The sequence below is a fragment of the Populus nigra genome, chromosome 1, assembly GCF_951802175.1.
Source record: "Populus nigra chromosome 1, ddPopNigr1.1, whole genome shotgun sequence".
NCBI lineage: Eukaryota > Viridiplantae > Streptophyta > Magnoliopsida > Malpighiales > Salicaceae > Populus > Populus nigra.
This window is the reverse complement of record NC_084852.1, coordinates 35,045,975-35,068,926: the sequence shown is the minus strand read 5'-3', so window position 1 is coordinate 35,068,926 and position 22,952 is coordinate 35,045,975. Positions and strand designations below refer to the sequence as shown.

Genomic DNA, 22,952 nt, shown 5'->3' with positions numbered 1-22,952 from the left:
TATTAAAACAAAAATTCAAAAAAAAAACAGACAAAACACTATGAATTATTATTATAATCTATAATGCAATTTGTGTTAGGTGAATAGTAGTTTCCATACATCCTTTAATCTTTATTATTTTATAAAGTTTATAATATGAGTTTTCTCTAAAACTATTTTTTAATTATATAAAAAAAAATAAACTATAAAAAACCAAGTTCAATTAAAAAGAAAAAAAAAACTTTGCTAAACCCATAAATTAGGCAATTGAAGCAACTTAAGTTACATTGACAAATTTACAAATTCCATTAACCTCGTAAAAAAATAAAATAAAAAAAAATTGATAATTTTTATTTAAAAAATCATAAAAAAATAAAAAACAAAGAAAAAAAACTCAGGTTCAAGGAAATAAAAAAACCAATAAAAAAAGATATAGAAAAATTCACAGTATTTTTTTTTTAAAAAAAACTACAATATTTTTCCACGTACTTTAGTTTGTGTTAATATGGTTTAAAATCACACCTGTTGAGATTGTCTTAGTTAGCTTAGCCGGTGACCTTAAGGTACTAACTTTTTTACACAATTTCTTGATCGTAGATTCACTTGTAAGAAAGATAAATATAACGAGGAGAGAGAAAGTTTATATGGAGATTTTCTTATTATTTTCTATGAATTATATATTTGATTTTCTCTTTTCTTCCTATGCATATCCTTTTTTTTAAATGTGAGTCAATTAAAATAAATAATAGGATGTTACGCAATATATAATAAAAAACATTGAATTCATATTGTAATTTATTTAACAATTAACAACAACAACAATAATAAATTTTTTCTTGTGACATTAATTTGATATAAAAACCATCCTAAAGTTTTATAATATTGGAGGAGTAACTAGCAAGATTTTATTAATTATTTTTTAAACTTAATTAGAAAAAAAAAGACAAATACAAGAGGATAAAAAATAAAACTTATGGTTAATCAAAAATAATAATAATAATTGGAAACATTCATTATTGCCAAGGAAAAAGATAAATATGATGACAAACAACTTCCGTCCAGTCAATCACTGATTTTCCGGGTAAACTCTCCGGTCTCAAATTTGTTTCCATAAGGAAAATAGCCAACCCATCATGGTTGGTGTGTTAATTAATCCAAATTCCACGTCATTGAAAATGACTACAGTACAAAGACAGCTAATAAGCCGTGGAGTTTTTTGAGAATGGAGGCGGTGCTGATGCTATCCAACCCGAAAAGAAAATTAAAATGGGCAAGGCTACGTGTACGTGACCCGATGGTGTAGGTGAGAAGCCTACTCAGCATGTGGACTCTGATGTGTCGGAATCATCCAAATCCAACAAGTGTTATCACATGACACGTGGCGTACGTGTAGAGATCATCACCACCCCTGTTCTTTTCTTCTATAAGTAAAACCCACAGATTCTATCCGTCTGCATAATCGGAGTTGCCGTGACTATTTCGACTTCTTCGCCTCATAATCATTCGCCTTTTGTTTTTGGTTCTTGGATTTCTTTGAGAATGAAGGACCACATGGGAAACTCACTCCATCTCAAGTCTTTGAACCACATCTCACTTTTGTGTAGATCAGTTGTGGAATCCATTGATTTCTACCAGGATGTTCTTGGTTTTGTGCCAATAAGGAGGCCGGGATCTTTCAACTTTGATGGGGCATGGTACGTAAATTGCCTTACACCCCCCCGGCCCTTGCAACCCGATACTGTAAAGATCTCAAGAAATTGACTTTATAGCAAAAAAGAAAACATAACAACTTTCTTCATAAATGGATTTCGTTTTTTGATCTTTCATCATTCTGTTTGATTGTTCATGCAGGCTATTTGGTTTTGGAATTGGAATTCATTTATTGCAATCAGAAAACCCAGAAAAGATGCCGAAGAAAAGTGAAATTAATCCCAAGGACAATCATATCTCGTTTCAGGTAATTTATTAAGAATCAAAATGTCAATCTTGTTAAGCTACACGAGATCCTTAATTATGTTTATTTATTATGTAAATTGGTCATTTGTTTTTTCTGGTTTCCGGTGTTAACTTAGGGCGAGGCCTTGAGTGGATTCAGGTGGATAGTTAGTCAGACTTTGTCATAGGGTAGTAGTATATCTAAGCTTGTCTGCTGCTGATGGCAGATGGCTGTCAAGAATCTAAAAACTCGAGTCTTGGAATCTTTGTTGATTTATACAGAGTGATTCCACCATCTAATTAACAAGTTGTTAAAAGCTAATAGGTTCTTGTTATGTGAAAAAGAAGGAATATGCATGCTAAATGTAAACTTCTGTCATGTACAGTGTGAGAGCATGGGAGCAGTGGAGAAGAAGCTGAAAGAACTGAGAATTCAGCATGTGCGAGCATTAGTAGAGGAAGGTGGGATTCAGGTTGAACAGTTGTTCTTTCATGATCCTGATGGATTCATGATTGAGATTTGCAACTGTGATAATCTCCCAGTGATCCCTCTGGCGGGCGAAGTCGCACGATCATGCTCTTGCTTGAACCTTCAAACGATGCAGCAGGAGAGGCCAATGCTGCAGCAGGAGAGAGCAATTTAGGTGGTCGATAAAATTCTATGAATCTTGTTGGTGTATGAAGCCAGTGGTCCAGCAGGGGAGAACACAACTTGGTTGGTGCAATATGGTCAATAGAATTATATGCAGCTTCTGGGTCTCTGGCCTCTGTTAAGTGCATTTTTTATATTCCTTTTCGTTGGTTGGTTCTTGTACTGTTAATAAAAACAAAGCAAATGAGATCCTATGTGGAGATGATCATCTTGTTTCATTCTATTTAATTATTTGATGAGAAGGAATCTATTGAAAGTTTTCTATTTTGTGGAAATTTTCTGCAATTCCTTGTCCCAGTAAATAAAAATAAATAAATAAATCAATGCTTTTGGATTGGTTTAGAAGACATCAGGGCACAAGGTGTTCGAGCTTGTTTGGCAGAGCTTGTTTAGTATTCTGTCGGTGGTTATTTTTTTTAAAGATTTTTATTTAAAAATATATTAATTTTTAAAATTCATTTTAAATGACAGCACATTCACAAAAACAGACTAGAAATATAACTTTGTCAACATCGGCTCCTCCTGAAAGTTGGAAGCCCGCTCTGCTGCATGGAACCATATAGTCCGAGTGGTTGTTTTCTTCTAGGTTGGTGAATGGAGGGTTGTTTTTTTATTTTAATTTTACAGTGCTTAGATACGTGGATGAAATACAGATTCTTTTGATATATTAATATTAAAAATAATTTTTAAAAAATAAAAAATTATTATTTTAATATGTTTTCAAGTAAAAAATATTTTACACTACTATTATATTTCCAAACAAATATTATTTTGAGTAAACAAATATTTAATGTTTTTCCATATTGACCATGATTTTTGCTGCTCATCCTAAATCTCAAACAAGGAAGAAGAGGATGTAGTAGCATCACTCTTTTTGTCCGATATAAACCGACTCCATCCAAATCAATATTATTTCTAGGCTGGGCATGTCACGCTGAGTCTTACTCAATGTTGTTGGACCAAGTCCATCTAGTTGTAAGTCGATCTATTTATGTCGATCTAGGACACGTGTCCGGTATTGGAGCGTGGTCTAACCCATCTCGTTGTATGAAATCTGGAAAAAAAAATTATGAATAAAAATTGTCTTGAATCTATCCTATTTTACAAGCTATGTCTTAGCAAATTAAGAAGAAGCTTGATGCTCAATTGAGCAATTATTTATTATTCATATACATGCTTGCTCTCAAAAACATGCCTACACATGAGATCATTATAGAGAGGAAACAAGTTACTACAAATAAAACAACACGAGATCATCATACATAACCAAGGGCGGAGCCTTTTACAAGGCTAATAAGGGTTGCAGCCCAGGTTAAAAAAAATTAATGACCCACTTTTCTTTTTAATTTTTACACAGCTTATGTCCCACTTTTCCTATCTTTTACAGCAAACATATATTTCACTTTCCGCTTCTTTTACAGCAAACCTAATGTCCCACCTTTTCTTATAATACAAATTAATTACTTTCCATCAGCCGCCACTTTACTTTCTGTAGCAATACTAATTAATTAGCCACCCACCTTCTCTTTCAATACTAATTAATTAATTATATTTTACAGTAAATTTATCTAAATATAAATAATTAATTGATTCACACGTCTTCTAAATAACTTGGGGTTTTAACTATTTTTCTTCTCAATAATATATAATTTTAGCTTGGATTTTGAAGAAGAATCTATACAGAGAGCCGCAAGAGTGTAAAATCATCAGATAAGAATTTACAAGCCATGACTTTTCATTTTGAATTCAATGTTTCATATTCATTACAGTAGATTGTTAGTGGAGTAAACAGTAGACTGTACCTTAGAAATGGATGCATGCTAACACACTAGTAATCTAATACTAATAATTTACTAGTTATTTCAAAGTTAAGTTCTCCAAATCTCCCAGTAGTTTGCATCACTAGTTAATCCTTGTATATTCTGTATTTTATGAATATTCTATTGTGGCATTAGTATCTTTTCATCTTGCACCTGACTTCCCTAATCCTTTTTACTTGAATAGGTTATAAATTATAATGGAAAATCAAGGAAACAAGAGAGGAAAAACTATGTTTTCATTCTTTAAACCAAACGAACAAACATCAACCAGTAAAGGACATTCTCCTTCCAATGTTGTTGTGTCAAATCGTAGTGAACAACCCCCTTTCAAATCTCAAAGAGTTGAAATTAATGTTAATACTCTTGAACGAGATCCTGGGTTACGAATTCCAGTGTGGAGACATCCTATTAATCAACAAGATGAAATTAGAAGAGCTTATATCAAAATGGATCCATATCAACCTAAGTTAGCAGAGTATTCAAGGACTGAATAAGGGAGACAATATCGTCGATTTCAGTACACTTGGTTTGATCAATTTCCTTGGCTAGAGTACTCTCCATCAAAGGATGCAGTATTTTGTTTTCCATGCTTTATCTTTGAAAACAAAGTGCCTCGTCATCTCACATTCACCACCGAAGGCTTTAGAAGTTGGAAGAGGGTTAATGATGGGGTTAGATGTGCACTTTTGATGCATGTGGGAAGTCCCACTTCACCACATAATAATGCTGTGAAATCTGCTGAAGATTTAATGAAAGTAAGTAGACATATTGATAAAGTGTTGAATGCACAAACTGTTGAAGAAGTTTAGAAAAATCCGTTGAGACTTATGACAACAATTGAAAGTGTTCAATGGCTTAGCTTACAAGCATGTGCATTTAGAGGTCATGATGAATCTTCGGCTTCTAATAATCGAGGTAATTTTTTGGAGATGATAAGACTTATGGGGAGACTGAATGTTGACATTGATGATGTTGTCTTAGAAAAAGCTCCGAAAAATACAAAGTATACCTTGCCGACTATTCAAAAAGAGATTTTGCATATTCTTGCGAACAAAGTGAGGAAAAAGATTTGTGAAGAAGTTAGAGATGCAAAGTTTTGTATTTTGGTTGACGAAGCCAAAGATGCATCAAATAAAGAACAAATGGCTATTGTTTTGAGATTTGTTGACATTCAGGGTTTTGTACGAGAACGTTTTTTTAGTATTGTGCATGTTTCATATACTACTTCTTCAACACTTAAAAAAGAAATTTGTGATGTGCTCGCTCGATATAACTTGCATATTTTCAATATGCGAGGTTAAGGGTATGATGGTGCTAGCAATATGCATGGCGCATGGAATGGACTACAAGCTCTATTTCTCAGAGATTGTCCTTATGCATATTATGTACATTGTTTTGCTCACCGATTACAACTGGCATTAGTTGCAGCAGCTGGAAATGAGATTTCTATTTGGTTATTTTTCTCAAAATTAACAACCATTATCAACCTTATTTGTGCTTCTCTCAAATGTCATACCGAGTTACATTATGCTCAGGCTATAGAAATTGCATATATGATAGCTACTGGAGAACGTGAGACTGGTAGAGGGGCTAATCAAATTGATAATTTACATCGAAGTGGAACTACTCGCTGGAGCTCTCATTTTGATTCTATTTACAGCTTAATAGATATGTATGGTGCAACTATTACTGTGCTTGAAAGTATGGTTCAAGAAGGATCTTCTAATTCTATACGAGGAGAAGCTGGTGGTTGTTTGATTGTGATGAAATCTTTTGACTTTATATTCATCTTATATTTAATGCATAAAATAATGGGGATTACTGATTTACTTTGTCGAGCTTTGCAGCAAAAATCTCTTGATATCTTAAATGCAATGGATCTTGTATCAACTACTAAAGCATTGCTTCAAACTTTGAGAGATGCCGGATTTGATCTTCTCCTTGCAAATGTGCAATTTGTTTGCATAAAATATAAGATTGACATACCACATATGAATGCTTCGTACAAAAAGGCTACATGTCGTTCATGTCAACAACAAGGTTCAGTGACAGTTTACTAGCATTATCATTATGATGTATTTAACTCAACAATAGATTTTCAGTTGGAAGAATTAAATTCTAGATTCAGTGATGAGACAGTGGAACTCCTTGTACTTAGCTCTGCTTTAGAACTTAAAGATAACTTTAAATCATTTAAAGTTGATGCTATTTACAAGCTTGCCGAGAAATTTTATCCTGAAGATTTCAATGAACAAGAGATGTATTATTTGAGATCTCAGCTAGAGCATTATCAGATTGATGTGATTCGTCATCAGAGCTTTCAGAATATGTCTACAATTTCTGAATTATGTCGAGGATTAGCTGAAACAAATAAGTCGCAACACTATCATTTGATTGACAGGTTGATTCGTCTTGTTTTGACTTTGTCTGTTTCCACTGCCACTACAGAGCGGACATTTTCAGCTATGAAACATGTTAAAACCGTGCTTCGCAATAAAATGGAAGAGGAGTTCTTAGCAGATTCTATGATGATTTACATTGAACGAGAGTTTGTTGAAGATATTGATCCAGATTTGATCATAGATGAATTCTATTCTATAAAACATCGAAGGGTGCAGCTTTGATAGTATAATTTATTTTTATTTTTATTTTGAATTTTATGTACTTTAAATTTTATTTTTTATATATTTTATGTTATGTATTTGAATTAAAATTTTATTGTTAATTTGATAAATTTATATATTTGAGTGAATGATTGATCTTAAAAAATAATTTATGTGTATTTATATCATAGCCCAGGATAGGAAAAATTCCTGGCTCCGCCCCTGTACATAACCATTACAGGATTACGTGCTCAAGGATTCCGATGGCGAACTAGAGACCTCTTGCCACCATTTGCTCGTAATTCTCAATGGATTCAAGCCTCTGGATCGTAAGTTGTTGCCTGAATTTCTTGATGAATGCTTCAGCGCTTGCATCTACGTCTTGATATGGTTTACTTGCTACCTTATTGTTTGTTGCTTTATTCTCGACAGCATGAGACCTCACAGCTGCTCTATCCTGTTTGCAACTATGAAAATCATTATTTCTTGCTTCGAAAGTTGTCGAGCCTTGGTGTTGAGGAGGTATGGATCTGTTGTTCTTCATCGTGGCGCTTTTCTTCTGTTTTTTCTTTTTCTTCTTTCTTTTGAAAATCACTATGTTTTATTTCTGTCATATGGGTGTGTGTGTGTGTGTATATATATAGGAGAAGTGTAGAAAGGGTGCAGTTGTTAAAAAAAGAAAAGAAGAAAAATCCATTAGCCGATCGAAGTAAGAAACTTCTCTCCGATCCCTCGTGAGGGTGAAAAGTGCATATTCTTTTGCGCGGTGGCTTCTTATAATGCTTTCATGCTTTCTTTTGATTTTCTTTTAATTAGACAAAACAAAAGTGATGATAATAAACAGATACTTTTTTTTTAAATAAAATCATAATAACTTTACTCGAGTTAATCTAAAATAGCATGATAAACATATAACATGAATAATAGAAGATGAGGCACCTGCAAATTTTAGAATCTAAATCACGAGATTGAAATAATTTGATAGTAAAAAAACACAAAAAAAAACAAAAATAAAACAACTTTTTTTTAAAAAAACACTAATGCCTAATAGTGGAATCAGAAAAGAACATACACCATAAAAAAGAATGTTGACCTGCGTTGCTTTTTCATACCCGTGACCCAGGTTACCAGACCAGAAGCAACATACATGAAAAATCGTGAAGCTCAATCCTCAATAAATCAAATGTTAAAGGATGAATTTGAGAAAAAAAAACAATTACACAAAAAGATCTACAATAAAAAAATAGAAATTAAAAGAATCACGGTGAAAATCAAAATAAATTAGAGAGCGATTATAAATTTTTGATTGGAAGGCTGAATTGAAAAGAAAAATAACTTTAACAAAAAAATAAAAAAATTACAAGAATAAGAATAAAATTGGAAAAAAAATAACATTCCATAAACTTAGATCAAATAATAAAATTGAAAACCAATAAAACTTTTACAAAAAACTAAGAAAAATATTAGAATTCAAAAGGATAAGGTTCAATTTGGAAAAAGTAATATATATGGACAATTAGAATTGAATGACTAAATTGAAAATAAATAAAACTTTTACAAAAAAATAAAAAAAAAAAGAAAAAAAAAAGGATCGAAGTTGAAATATCAACAACAAAAAGGACCAACGTGTAATTTTTAGGGGAGGGTAGAGAAAAGAAAAGAAAAGAAAAAGGTCAATCAATGACAAATAACCACACCTCCATTGACACTCGTTGCCTCAGGAAGAAGATGATTCGACGATACTACACAACAAAAGGAAATTTTATGTCACATAGAGGCATTACATGCGTCGTTCAAAGTGCATTGATGCCTTCCACACATCGACAACTTTTTCAGTTTAATTAATATTTAATCACTATGAAAAGACTAAAATTTCGTTAATAAACTTGGCAATCACAAAAATTCCAAGTGAAAACACTAAAAGAATCTTGTATACACAATTTAATTTTTTTTACTTCAAAACCCTAGTCAACCCGCCTCACTTGAGAATAGACTCAATCGATCCGCTACTTGTACCTTGAATCATGTTAGAATGCTATCATTTTGTGGTAATTTCTCATCTCATCACTCACTAGGTCATGATTATATATATATATATATTAATTTTTTTAACATGGCCTTGTACCTTGAACGAACTTTCAATACCCTAATAAACATACGTTATGCCGTTTAGACTAAGCAAAATGAGGAGTTCCAAAATTAACCTAAAAGGAATTTGACCCCATGCATGTGATAGGAATAGTGACTTTTCAAAGAAAACGTACAGCTGAAGACTAGGGCCGGGGCCGAAAGTTAGCACACGAGACGCCTCTGTTACCGAGACTACGGACCATTACACCTTTCTTTCACTTCACGGATTCAAAGTTTATAAAAGTACTTTGAATTGCATATTGCACTCTGTTAATATTTGAAGATGGAATATGTAATAATTCTCCAAAAGAAAATGAAGAATGTTTTAAAAAAAAAATTATTTTTTTAATTTAAAATTATCTTTTAGTATTTTTTATTGTTTTGATGTCAAAACTAAATTTTTTAAAATAAAAAAATATTATTTTAATATATTTCTAAATAAAAAATATTTTAAAAAAAACTAGAAATCTAAATGGCCAACTGTTGCTTGGTAGTTACATGTATGTATATTTTTTTAATATATTTTTAAATAAAAAATAATTTTAAAAACAATAAAAAGTATAAATATCAAACGGGCTATTACTATCACAAGAAAAGAAGATTCCAAATAGTGAAGAATCCATCATCAACGAAAGATATTCATATCCATGGGCTTTGCCAATTTGGAAGAAAAGAAAAGAGAGAAAAGACAGTATTTTAGAAACAAAATAATATCTGAATTATATTTATATATATAGATATTAAATCCTTCATTATTGAGCATGGTATTAAGTAAGAAAATGTATATTAAATCAGTAAACATTTATTAATCAAGAAACAAACACACAAGTTTAGTTTATTAATCTTAAGTTATATTCCACGAGCAATAAATCAATTGAAAATCTTCCATAATTTATTATCATAATTTGCAACTTAGCTTTATAATTATTGACAAAACGAACTGAAATTCTAAAATAACAATCAAATCGTTATCACATTGTCGGCGTCGCACACCAAAACTAACAAGATGGTGATTTTTAATGATTAAATCAGTAAACATATAAATAAAAGAATATTTTGGAATTTATTAATTAAAAATAATAAACATGTTTAGAATTTTAAAATCAACCCTGGCAAAAGAAATATTTAGTTATAAATTATGCGTAATTAAGAGATTAAATATTTAAATCTCCTGTGTTAAGCTTCTACCTCTCTTAATTCTCAAATGAGTTCTTTTTCCCTGACAGCTCCTTTATTTATAAAGGTTTCCATGTTTGTCTAAAGAAATCCATTCTCAAGTTAAATTAAACCAATAGTCATACTTATCTCTTTTCATATGCCAATATTAATTAATATTAGACCAGACCACATCATCTAGCTTAAACAACTTGATCTATAATTAATTACATGACATGACAGGTAATTTCTTACATTTTTCACTTGAAGTTTTGTCCAACCTATTAAAAATAAAATAAAATTTGGGTTCTCAAACCATATTCTCCTAGACCCAATAGCATACATTAAACCCAAGACTTACTTAAGAAACAATCAGGATACAACTCGCACCAATTTAAAGCCGCAAACTCTGGCCATGAATAAAGAAAAGAGAATGGCTGTTTCCGATTGCCCGGAAGAGTGCTTTCCGCCTTCGATTGATTGAGTGCGGGCTCTTTCGTTTTCGAAGGTTAAGGCACGAAGTGCTTGGTTGAACAAAGTGAGACTAAGGGAAGAGCCTTTCAAAGGTCAGGAGCCTCTGTGTAGCCCACACACCAAGGCGATGACGTAGCAGGTTACATATAAATAACTAAGGCCATTGTCGATCCCAGACCAAGTGACCTCAGAGAGTCAGATTAGGATTCAGTGATCAAGGGAAGGGGTAGGAAGAAGAAGCTCTTATTCCGATTCCTCTAGGTCTTTTCTCTCTCTCTCTCTCTGATGCGTCGCGTCGGCCGTAGCCAAGTGGAAAAGGAGCTGGCGGGCAAAAGATAAAAGACCAAAAAAATATCATCCATTTCTGGATTTCCTGAGCCAGGAGTTGAACCAAAGCCAGCGCTAACTATTCGGTGAATTGGGTTGGGTATACTAGTTCCCTGCCCCTAGCGTAGCTAGGACGATAACAAGTCACAGTCCTGGGAAGAGGGGCTACCCAGCAAGCTTATAAGGGTGAAATCAAAGGAATCTCTTTCATCATTCAACTTTTAGATGCTAAAGAAAAGATGTGCTTTCAAAGGGTTTTCTTTGATGAGCTCTATTCCACCGCCGGTCCTATCATTATCAGTAGTAAACACGAATTCCTTTATTCAATTTAGTTCTCCTCCCTAACGGCACACTGTATATCCCTCCTCCAAAATGCAAAAAAAAAAAAAAAAAAACATACAAAGTTATAAAATCCTAGAAAACATATTCAAAGAACTAACAATGAAACATGGATAAATAATAATAAAAAAAAGTGTAAAATTCAACTCTTATCGAGCCAGAAAAAAGAAAATTAAAATTTCTTGTTCAAATACGTACTTCTGCATATATAAAACTGGTTTTTCAAATTTATATTGAATTTTTTAGTTTTTTAAATTTATACCGAGTTTGAAAAATATATTTTAGAGGTTTTTCATAGTTTTCTCTTACAAGTTTTTTTACTATTTTCTAAATTAAGAAAAAATATGAAAAATAAAATCTTTTATTTTATATACAAGAATGTTTTAGCAATGTAAATGATTAAATTGTTTTTTTTTCACATTTTTAAATCTAGTTAGTTTTGTAAATTTAATTTTTATTATAGATTTAATATAAATTTTTTAAGTTAATCATTATATTTTTTAATTTTTAAGGAAATAAAATTTGTATTATAAAATTACGAATACAAAATATTAAAATGAATATTATAAACTCTGGTTCTGATTTATGTAAAAGGATAGCTGTAATGTTGATGTATTTTTAAATCTTTTTGATGAAAAGACTTGTCTTTTTTCTTCTTCTAATAAATGAATACGTTTTCCAATCTTCTATATAAAAAAAGAAATGAAAATGAAAAAAAAAAAAGAAAAAAGATCACAGCCAAATGTGAAAAAGAGGCAAGTTAGTGAGTTGGGCCGGCTATTAGTGATTGGTAATCTTATAATTTTGAGTTGGTCTCGTCTAATAACTTTTTTCTTTTATGGGCTATTCCTAGGGCCTAATTAAAGCCCATCCAGCATGCTCAGATCATAAGGCTAGCCCAATCATGAGTCTCATCTTGCTCGCAGTCGGAGTTCAACATTCATCATCATATCATATGGAGTCTCTCCACCGATGCTCTCTCCGTCTCCTCCCGATTTCACTCGCTGAAAAATGTTTTAAACCCACCACCCTCCCACCGATATTTCGTTTTACCCGAATGCTCGTTCCAAAACCCGAGTTCATGAACCCGAACCCCCACTTCACTGCCCGGAAATCTCTCTCTTCCTCTCACACAGCCAAAGCGGGCTGGCTTCTGGGTATGGGAGAAAAGAAGAAAACCAGCTTACCTGATATAGTTAAAGCGGGTGACCCGGTTCTGCACGAGCCCGCCCGGGAAGTTGACCCGAAGGAAATTGGGTCGGAGAGGATACAGAAGATAATTGATGATATGGTTAAGGTTATGAGAATGGCTCCTGGTGTTGGTCTTGCTGCTCCTCAGATTGGAATCCCCTTGAGGGCTGGTTTTTCTGTTTCCCCCTGTTTAATTTTTTTTAAGAAAGTTTGGTGATTGTTAATGCTGTTTAGCTTACATGGAACTGAGGGTATACAAAATTGTGAAAATGTAGGGAATGTGGGGGTCCGTCTTTACCTGTTAAAGATTTGCTTAGTACAACTTTGAATATGCTAGATGGTGATGGTGATAGACTGAAGTAGAATTAAGTAGATTACAGCTTTGGGTTTTGTAGATTTCGAGTGATGAAAAGTTCTCAAGTGTCAGCGTTTAAGTTTCTAGTCTGCATTGAAATCAAAGGAATAGGAAAAAAACATTGACAGGTGATTGAGAATCCAAGACACCATTTCCCCACTACCACGACATTTATTGTTAGCAAACCATTTGATGTGCTATATATCCAAAGGGTTTCAGCTCTTGCAAATGCCTTGCAATCCCAACACAAGAAATCTACTCCATGTAACAAAAGTTTCACCATTTTCATTTCTGCAGATCATAGTTTTGGAAGATACAGCAGAATATATTGGTTATGCACCCAAGAATGAGACTAAAGCCCAAGACAGACGCCCTTTTGATCTCTTGGTACGTTTGATTGTTTGGTTATGGAGAACATTCCAATAAATATATAGATTTTCAGCATCCAAGAATTTTCACTTTACTTTTACAATTTATTAGCTAATTTGGGGCAGGTGATCGTGAACCCAAAGCTTAAGAAGAAGAGCAATAGGACCGCTTTCTTTTTTGAGGGGTGTCTGAGGTAAGATGGAAGATCCATGATGAAATTTGGTTTCCTGCTGCGTAGTTCGTTTTTCACTTTTGAGCTTTTACTTATGTTCCAAATAAAATGCTACATTATAACTAAATGTTCTACCATGGTACATATTCTTATGTGCCCAAAACAAAGTAAATAATATGCACATGCACCTTTCGTTGTCTAAAGTTTATTAAAAAATTATGGAAAATGTTTTCCAGAAGCTGACATTTCATCCCTTGTTAACAAGCAAAGAAATTGGTCCTACCTTCTCCGCTTCCTCAGTTCCCCTAGTGATTGTGTATATTGCTAGGAAATTCACTTAACTATCTTCATATAATCATGCATGGGGATGGATTTTTACCCTCAATTTTCGATATTAAATGGTGGGTTTTAAGACCCATGGAATTTGAACCTGAAAGAACCATGGCAATTCTGTTGATACTTATGTACACACACTCATTTTAGGCTCCTAGTTTTGTTTGTATGCTGAAATCAGATCATTCGGATATGTATCTTTGACACACTCTGATTCACACAAAGTTGAAAGCTCATTCTTTACAAAGCTATATGTTTTGTAAGTGCTTAAGTTCGTGCTTTTCTTTTCCCTTCCTTTCTGTTTCCATGCATTTATATCTTGACAAATATTACAGAAGTTGAGGCTCACTGTATAATCAGGCTGCTCGAGTTAGTTTCAAGATTTAGGACACAATATGACAGCTTAGGCACCATAAAAATTTCTAGAGAACGAGATGAATTAGCAAGATTGAAGAGATATGAGATAAGGGTTCATTGCTTGGTTCTGCCATGAAGTCTTAGGCTTTCAATCTTAAGGGTGCAGGTTCAGGTCCCGAGAGCAGTCACTCATGCAAAATGATGGAGCGTAGGACTGTCACCAAATTCACCTCTTATGCTTCCACTTTAATGGTGTCAAAACTAAGTTATGGAAATATGCATGAGAGGTGGGCACCTCTAGTCTTATACATGCTATATTTGTGAATTTTGAACCACTTGCTCACTTACAAATGTACCCTTCTTTTAATAAAGAAAAGAGGAGGTTTAAATGTTAGAAGGCAGATGTAATGTTCTTCTCGTTGAAAGATTTCATCCTGCTGAAGTTGATCTTGTACATTTAAAATAAGAAATGTTCATGAGCCTTGATATGAGAGGTCTCCCCAAGTTGATTTCTGTTTGCTAGCGTTTTGGTGAATAGATGGATCAAATTTCAAATTTGTTCCCCCAGTTACAATGCCACGATATTTTGCATTTTGCAAACCAGTAACAGGTAGAATAATTATCGATTAAAGGTGCACTTATTTCTCTACCACTGTTTTTATCGATTAAAGGTGCACTTATTTCTCTACCACTGTTTTTTTTTTCTCCTTTTCTTTTCACCAAGATACCATCCAGGTGTTATTGGTTTCCCTGAGCAGATAACAAATTGTTAATTTCTTTATGGATAGTGAAAAGTTTTAAATTGATGAGCAATGTAGGTAATCTTTTTTTTCTTATGGTATTTTTGCAGTGTTGATGGGTTCAGAGCAATTGTGGAGAGACATCTTGATGTTGAGGTTGAAGGTTTGAGTCGTGATGGCCAGCCTATCAAAGTGGATGCTTCTGGTTGGCAGGCTCGTATCCTACAGCACGAGTGTGATCATTTGGAAGGAACTCTTTATGTTGACAAGATGGTCCCAAGAACATTCAGAACTGTGGAAAATTTGGACTTACCTCTTGCTGAGGGTTGCCCAGAGCCTGGTTCTCGCTAGCTAGTGCTAGAGGTTAACCTTTAGTCTAAAATCCAATTTATGGGACATGGTGAAATCAATTATCTGATGCTTCCTGATCAATTTGATTATGTAGTAATCATAGCTTTAAATTCTCTTTTTTGTCTTTTGTTCTTCTGGAAGAACTGCACAGAAAAATATGATTATTCGTTCTTCCAGCATGTTCCAAATGGTTTCTGCTGTTCAACGTTGAATGTTGTTTCAGCTGAAAGTAAATGGAATTTTTTTTCTTGCTCTAAACTGTTCATGGCTGCAAATTGAGATTCTGGAGTGTCCAGATGTTGGCACTACTGATGGCTTAAAAGTTGCATGATGTATTTTAGCATGTTCCCTCTTTATAGCTGTGACACAAATGCTATCATTTGCAACACCAAAAACTCAAAGAAACCATCACATTAAAAAAAACAAAAACTTGGGAAGAATATCATAATGAAATTTTGATTCCGTATTTTATCGTTGTATTCTATCATTCTCTTGATGACATGCAGTAATCTGTTCTGGCTTTCTTGCAGAAATCTGTAGTACACTGACTTGTTTCTAGCAAATAGGCAATGATACTGGTTAATCAACAATTTTGTGAATGCTTAGGAATCGATGCGGCACTGGTCTCAAATCTTATCATAGGATTTTTTTTCCCCATGATTCATTACATTTATGCAGGCTGTCACATGAATTGTCAAATTAGTTCTTAGCTTGTTAGCACAACAAATAGAAAACAAAATACAGGTAGCGAAAGCTGATTTTTTCTGTGAAATTGCAAACTACTTTTCATTCTCAGGTACTTGAAGCCACCTTGTCTTCGTAGCTCTATTATTGATTTACAGAAAATGTATCTCATGATGATTTTTATGTACCGATAGAAGAACGACTACAAAGAACGTGTTTACAAAATGCAGAATACAGTCATTTCACTTGTTAATTTAACTTTCAAGGTGGCGGCATGGCCACTCATAAGCCTTCTATTTATTAAAGCAAAGATTAAACATAGCTCTAGACCCAGTTCTTTGTTGTAGTACTATAACTATAACTATATATATATATATATATATATATATATATATATATATATATATATTATTTTAGGGTCTACCATAAAAATTTCATTAGAGTTAGGTTAGATGTATACATATAATATACTTGTACATATTGATTATTGAAATAGAATACATAACAACAATACAAGATTATAGTTCATGATAATTTATTCCATTTCTCTTCCTTGTTCTTGTTGTATTATGGTACCAGAGCCTCCTGAATAACTTCACTCATGCTACTTCAGAAAATCAATCTCTTTCACAAGCAACAAAACCTACCTTGATGACACTACCCTTTTGCAACCCTAATGGTGTTGACTCCATGCCAACAACTCATGACAACTGCAACCGGTAACATGCTAACCACCATCTCTCTCAAACTTACAAACAATAATTATATCTCTATAAAAGAATAGTTTAGAACTTTTTTTATATATAGATTATGACTTATTTAAATTCATAGATGATATCCACTCGTGTCTTGCCAAAATCATCATTACTAATAATACTATAGAAGTCAATCAGCTTATACTAGTGCATGGAACAAGATCAACTACTCATGGACAAACTGATTGCCTTCCTCTTCACTAAGGTATTGTCTCTAATCATTGGTTGGACTAGATCCATGTCATTTAAACCATTCTAGCATCGACACTAACCACTCCTTTCATAATACCCAGTAAATCTATACACTTAACCTTGATTGAAATATGTTATAAACTTGGTAAAAACATCACAACCTACTTACAACATGGAAAGACTTATAGTTAGGGCCGAGTATTTTCGGTTCGGTCCGGTTTTGAACCAAAATAAACAACCAAACCAATTTTTTTAATTTTTTGAACCGAACCGAAAACCGGTTCAAACTGATTAATTTCAGTTTGGTTCAGTTGTTTTCCCTTCCAAACTAGTTCAAACCAAAATTATTTTAACTTGTTCACAGTCCCAAAAAAATCCCTACGTCGAAAAAGGCAACTAAAATTCTTTCTTGTTTGGGCATTTTGATACTCTGTGTCCCGACTACCCACAATTAAAACAAAACCCTCCAAATCCAAAGCTTTTGCTATACATAATAAAGATGTTATATTTGTTGGCTGAAACTTGTATGAACAAATATGTCCAAACCCTCAGCCACACAAGGTAGCAAAAGATAAGAAACACAACAGGGAAAAAAATGGGGGAATTAAAGGGAAAAAAATCCACCACTTGGCACTTGCCCACATCATGCATGCACCTCGTAAAGCCTATAACTTTAGATTTACATAGAGTAAAGGGAGGGGAGAAAAATCAAAGCAAAGCAGAGAGTAAAGGGAGAGATATGCAGGGAAGGGAGTGATATGCATAAAGTAAAGGGAAGGGGGGGTGAATGTTACTTTAGGGTTACAAAACATTCTATTTATATTTTTTTTTAAGTGCTGGCAGGTTGAACCGGTTCGGTTCGGTTCAATAAGTTTCAGACTTTAGAAACCGAACCGAACTGAAAATTTTTTGTGATTTTTTAATCGGTTAATTCAGTTTTTTTTCTAGTTTTCTCAATTTAATTGGTTTATCTGTTTTTTTACTCACTTTATAATGATGAATTCACAACTATTGGTAAACCTTTTGGTCCTTCAAGTTTTAATCTTTACTTATTCAAAGGAAATTGTGAAAAGTTTAAAGATCTTATAACAATTTTTACAACTCGAGCAGAATCAATATCTTTTATTTTACTACACTTTTTATTACTAAGTCATGAACTTATCAACAAATAGTTTTCAACACCTATCTATTAAGTAAGACAACGATAATTTTCGCTACCTGACATCGCGACAACCATTAAAAATAAAAATAAAAACAAATATCTGACATCTTATTCTTAGAGGGAAAATGTCTCATTTAAAAAATTACCACATAATATTATGGTCAATGAGAACCTTAACTGATCAACATAAATTCTATGGTACGAGACCAATAATGCTAAAGGAAAATACTATCATGTCTAAAACATTCTACCCGAGGTAGGCTGCATTACTTGTTTTGCTTTAAATTGCTAACAATCTATTGTGTTATGCTATTAATGGTTTACTTATAATATTCTTGATTTTAGTGTTAGTGAATATTCAACTGCAAACACTTCTAACTTTGGTGTTGACAGGTATTACATGAAGAAAATATAAGATATTTATGACTTTGATGTTAGGGAATATTGGAGTTCAAAATTATTTCTAATTCTGGTGCTAATATTCTTAACTCTAATGTTAATGAATACTGAGAGTATTTTTAATTTTGGTATTAGTGAATACGAATATTTTTTATTTTGATGTTTTTTAATTGAAAATTTTGATATTTTTTCTTAAAAATTCACAAATCGTGTTATTTTTTTATTATTATTCAAGAATATGGCTTGTTATGAGTCCAGGTAACAAACATTTTGTTTTTAAAAGTTGATGGTTTTATTATTTTAAAAATTTAGATATATCAACCCAACATGCCTTTTAATTTTAGTCAAGTCCTAATAAACTTTATAAACTTGTTATAAAGTCCAAATATGCATGCAAAATATTTTTGTATATTGTTTTTGTAAGAAAATGCTACAACAAAAAGGAAAGTATAAAATATTAAAACAATAGACTTTATAAACTTGCTATAAAGTCCAAATATACATGCAAAACATTTTGTATATTGTTTTTGTAAGAAAATGCTACAACAAAAAGGGAAGTATAAAATATTAAAACAATGCAAAATGTTTTGGCCTTTTTTCTTCGTGGAAATGCTAAAGAAACAAGAAGGGGTAAAAATATACACAAATGAAAAAACATATATCTTTTTTTAAGAAACTTGGCCATTATGCTAAATTTTACCATGAAAGCTTTATATATATTCTTATTTTTTTTTATGTATAAACAAAGTCTAAGCTTAGAGCCTAAAAAGTGAAAGTTTATAAAACACAACCTATGAAAAACAAAAGACCCCCAATTCACTTACAACTTTAACCCATACGACCCACTCAGGCCCAAAACTAATTAAGACAAAACCTAAAAATAACAAAGCCTCACATAATGCCTAACTTATCTTGTGAAACCTTAAAAATTTATAATTTAAATACGTGGATGTGTAAACTCTCATATAAACATAAGATTGAAAGTTGTAAGATCTCGATGAGTGATGAAAACCGAGATAAGAAATAATAGATAAATAATGATATATAATGGAGGGGATGACATCTATAAAATGAGTTTTGGTTTAAAATTCATAACGACAGAGAAACTGGTAACATGTTTTGATGGATAAAATAATAAGAAAAATGATAAAATGTTCTTAAGGAATAAGTGAGATAATAAAGAATAAATTATAATAAAGAATAATACAATAAAAATGGCAGGATTAAAGGTGCAAGCACCGATTAAAAATCAATGACGTTACTTTGAAACGGTAATAAGCCCGATAAATAAATAAAGGTGAAAATTTTAAAATGAATATATTTCAAAATAATAAAATGACTTTAAAGGTTTAGAAGGATAATTGATATGATTTTATGTAAAGATTGAATAAGAAAATTTGGATTGTTGTTGAAAAGTCTTGAACTGATCAATTTTACATTAGAAAGCAAAGTTTTCAATCCGATCATCGGATCGGGATGCAATTTTGCATGAAGTCTATTGATATATTTTCCTATCTTAGTTAAAGATCTCATCTCAATCAGAGTTCAGTAAGGACTAGCGATTTAAGCAGAAACAAACCGAAGTTTACTTGAAAAATAAAATAAAATACATAAAAGCACAAATGAGAGATAAAATTATAATTAATGGAAAGTATTGCTTTAAAACAGCAAAGAGGCCAACCAGTAAAAAAAAAGGTGAGAGAAAATAGAGAAAATTCAACTAGAGAGAGAAGTGCAGAATTTGAAGGAGCCAACCCAAACAAGACAATAATGCTCCGGTGGCCATATCACTTGCATCCACCGTTAGATCGTGCTGATATTTGGATATATTGTTATTATCACACATATCTAATAACGGACCAGAGATATTTGAAAGAACAAAATCTGTTTGATGAAATCATCACCAACACTTTACTGGAAAATAAAAGGAAATACACCTGCAGAGCAGTTTTGGTCGTCGACCGATTCCTCTCTCTTCCACCATTGGATCATGTCTAGTTTTGGATATGTGATGCGCCTAGATTTTTCCTTCATTTTGGAAACACATTCTTCAGAAAGGTGTTGTTCATGTTGAAAAGTAGCTCATTAATTTTCAGGTTAGCTAGGTTTTAATCCAATCTAGGGAGCTTTAACCGTTAGATCATTCCTCTTTTCTGATATATTGTGCATGAATCTATGATTTGTATTCTGACCGTTGGTTTTGAAAATAAAACCTAATGTGAATGGCAATCTATTGCTAGTTTTGAACATAACTAGTTCAAAAATAACAAGAACAAAACTAGCAATAGATTCAAAAAGAAATAAGTCATCCACCTCAGATTCTTATTTTGAACCGACTGGTCAGAATATAGATCATAGAGTCGTGCTAAATATATCTCAAAATCAGTATGATCCAATGGTTAAATATCCTTAGATTGGAATAAAACCAAGCTAACCTGACAATTGATGAGCTACTATTTAACATGAACGACACCTTGCTGGAATGTGTGTTCCCGATGTCCATCGTTCAGAATGAAGGAAACATCTAGGCACACCACATAATAAAAAATAGACATGATCCAACAGTGGAAGAGAGAGGAATCGACTGACAACCAAAACTGTCTTGCTGGTGTATTTCCTTTTATTTTCTAGGAACTTTCCGATGATGATTTCTGTCAAACAAATTGTGTTCTTTCAAATCCTTCCGGTAAGTTATTAGAGGTGTGTGATAAGAATAATATATCCCAAATTAAGCACGATCCAACAGTGGCTGCAAGAGATATTGCCACCGGAGCATTATTGCCTTTTTTGGGTTGGCTCCTTCAAAGTCTGCTCTTCTCTCTCTAGCTGAATTTTCTCTATTGTCTCTCACTTTTTTTTTTACTGGTTGACCTCTTTGCTGTTTTAAAGCCATACTTTCCATTAATTATAATTTTGTCTCTCATTTATGCTTTTATATATTTTATTTTATTTTTCACGTAAACTATCCGGTTTGTTTTTACTTAAATCGCTAGTCCATACCGAACTCTGATTGATATGAGATCTTTAACTAAGATAGGAAAACATATCAATAGAATTCATGCAAAATTGCATCCCGATCTGATGATAGGATTGAGAGCTCTGCTTTCTAATGTAAAATTGGTCAATTCATGACTTTTCGTCAACAATCCAAATTTTCTTGTTCAATCTTTACATAAAATCATATCAATTATCCTTATAAACCTTCAAGGTCATTTTATTATTTTGGAATATATTCATTTTAAAATTTCCACCTTTATTTATTTATCGGTCTTATTACTCTTTCAAAGTAACGTCACTGATTTTTAATTGGTGTTTCCACCTTCAATCTTGTCCTTTTCATTACACTATCCTTTATTATAATTTATTCTTTATTACCTCACTTACTCCATAAGAAAATTTTATCATTTTCCTCATTATTTTATCCATCAAAACATGTTACCAGTTTCTCTGTCGTTATGAATTTTAAACCAAAATTGATTTTATGGAGGTCATCCCCTCCATTACATATCAATATTTATCTATTATTTCTTATCTCGATTTTCATCACTCATCGAGATCTTACCACTTTCAGTCTTATGTTTACATGGGAGTTTACATATCCATATATTTAAATTATAAATTTCTAGGATTTCATATTCTCCCATTCTTCAAGAAATTTCATCCTCGAAAGTTATGATTTTTACTTATACTCGCGAATATTATTGGGTACTTATTTCTCCTTTTCAATTATTTTTTCCCGGTCTCTTTTCAATTGCAAATGTTCTCATAAAACATTTTTTTTATATGCTTCGATCTAAAAGTCCAATTGGTTCAAACCTTTGTAACATGTCAATTAACCTTCTTGAATCACTATGGGCGGTCAGGGCAGGACTTGAAGAGGATTCAGTTCTCTTTTTTGTAGCATGGATACAAGGAACCCGTCTTGGATTCTATATAAAAGTATAGGCAATACAATTCAATAAGCTATCAACTCAGCTCTTGTGTTGGTCTCGAGGAAACCATTTCACCTTATTTTTCCATTGTTGAAGCATGTCATGCTCCCACTAAACACACTTTTATTTTGGTTCGTTACTTTATTTCTCATTGATACATAATATTCCTATATTTACTTTTCATATTTATAACATAAGACCTCAAACATCATATTTATCTTATCCAATGATTATTCTTATTAGTCACACTGTCAATGACATCTCTTTCCCAAACAAAAGTATAAGTAACATATCAATTATCTTAAATATTGTCCACCCGAGTCATCCACTATCCAGATGACCTAGTCTCAATTTCATAACCTTAGCTTGTTATTTGGTATTGTGGCTAACTAATGTATTGAATACTTTCAGGATCCATCATTTGAGTCCATTACGATTAACATGTTAATTCCTGTCATTATCATAGTTTCCAATTACATTTGCACATAACCATTGTTGTCGTCAATTTTTTTTCCTTATCCTAACTTCATGTTACACTCGTTACAA

General features: G+C 32.5%; 3 protein-coding genes across 3 annotated transcripts; all 3 read left to right on the top strand.

The window, feature by feature from the left end:
* Positions 1-1,423: 1,423 nt before the first annotated feature.
* On the top strand, positions 1,424-2,830 carry LOC133699406 (glyoxylase I 4-like). Its single transcript, XM_062122643.1, has 3 exons — positions 1,424-1,673; positions 1,831-1,936; positions 2,301-2,830. Exons 1-3 carry the CDS (start codon positions 1,519-1,521, stop codon positions 2,556-2,558), a joined length of 519 nt encoding a protein of 172 aa, XP_061978627.1. The 5' UTR covers positions 1,424-1,518; the 3' UTR covers positions 2,559-2,830.
* Positions 2,831-5,327: 2,497 nt separating this feature from the next.
* Positions 5,328-7,010, top strand: LOC133681559 (uncharacterized). The gene is made up of 4 exons (XM_062104637.1): positions 5,328-5,567; positions 5,922-6,146; positions 6,234-6,344; positions 6,489-7,010. Exons 1-4 carry the CDS (start codon positions 5,328-5,330, stop codon positions 7,008-7,010), a joined length of 1,098 nt encoding a protein of 365 aa, XP_061960621.1.
* A 5,307-nt stretch (positions 7,011-12,317) lies between these two features.
* Positions 12,318-15,540, top strand: LOC133680798 (peptide deformylase 1A, chloroplastic/mitochondrial). Its single transcript, XM_062103793.1, has 4 exons — positions 12,318-12,771; positions 13,258-13,347; positions 13,455-13,522; positions 15,042-15,540. The coding sequence occupies exons 1-4, from the start codon at positions 12,319-12,321 to the stop codon at positions 15,280-15,282; spliced, it is 852 nt and encodes a 283-aa protein (XP_061959777.1). The 5' UTR covers position 12,318; the 3' UTR covers positions 15,283-15,540.
* Positions 15,541-22,952: the final 7,412 nt, after the last annotated feature.

Coding starts and splice junctions, on each gene's coding strand:
- LOC133680798 (XM_062103793.1), top strand. CDS start 12,319: ATGAGTCTCATCTTGCTCGCAGTCGGAGTTCAACATTCATCATCATAT. Junction 13,348..13,454: donor GACGCCCTTTTGATCTCTTG/GTACGTTTGATT, acceptor AATTTGGGGCAG/GTGATCGTGAACCCAAAGCT. Junction 13,523..15,041: donor TTTTTTGAGGGGTGTCTGAG/GTAAGATGGAAG, acceptor GTATTTTTGCAG/TGTTGATGGGTTCAGAGCAA.
- LOC133699406 (XM_062122643.1), top strand. CDS start 1,519: ATGAAGGACCACATGGGAAACTCACTCCATCTCAAGTCTTTGAACCAC. Junction 1,674..1,830: donor TTCAACTTTGATGGGGCATG/GTACGTAAATTG, acceptor TTGTTCATGCAG/GCTATTTGGTTTTGGAATTG. Junction 1,937..2,300: donor ACAATCATATCTCGTTTCAG/GTAATTTATTAA, acceptor TGTCATGTACAG/TGTGAGAGCATGGGAGCAGT.
- LOC133681559 (XM_062104637.1), top strand. CDS start 5,328: ATGGGGAGACTGAATGTTGACATTGATGATGTTGTCTTAGAAAAAGCT. Junction 5,568..5,921: donor TTGTTGACATTCAGGGTTTT/GTACGAGAACGT, acceptor CATTATGCTCAG/GCTATAGAAATTGCATATAT. Junction 6,147..6,233: donor AAGCTGGTGGTTGTTTGATT/GTGATGAAATCT, acceptor CGAGCTTTGCAG/CAAAAATCTCTTGATATCTT.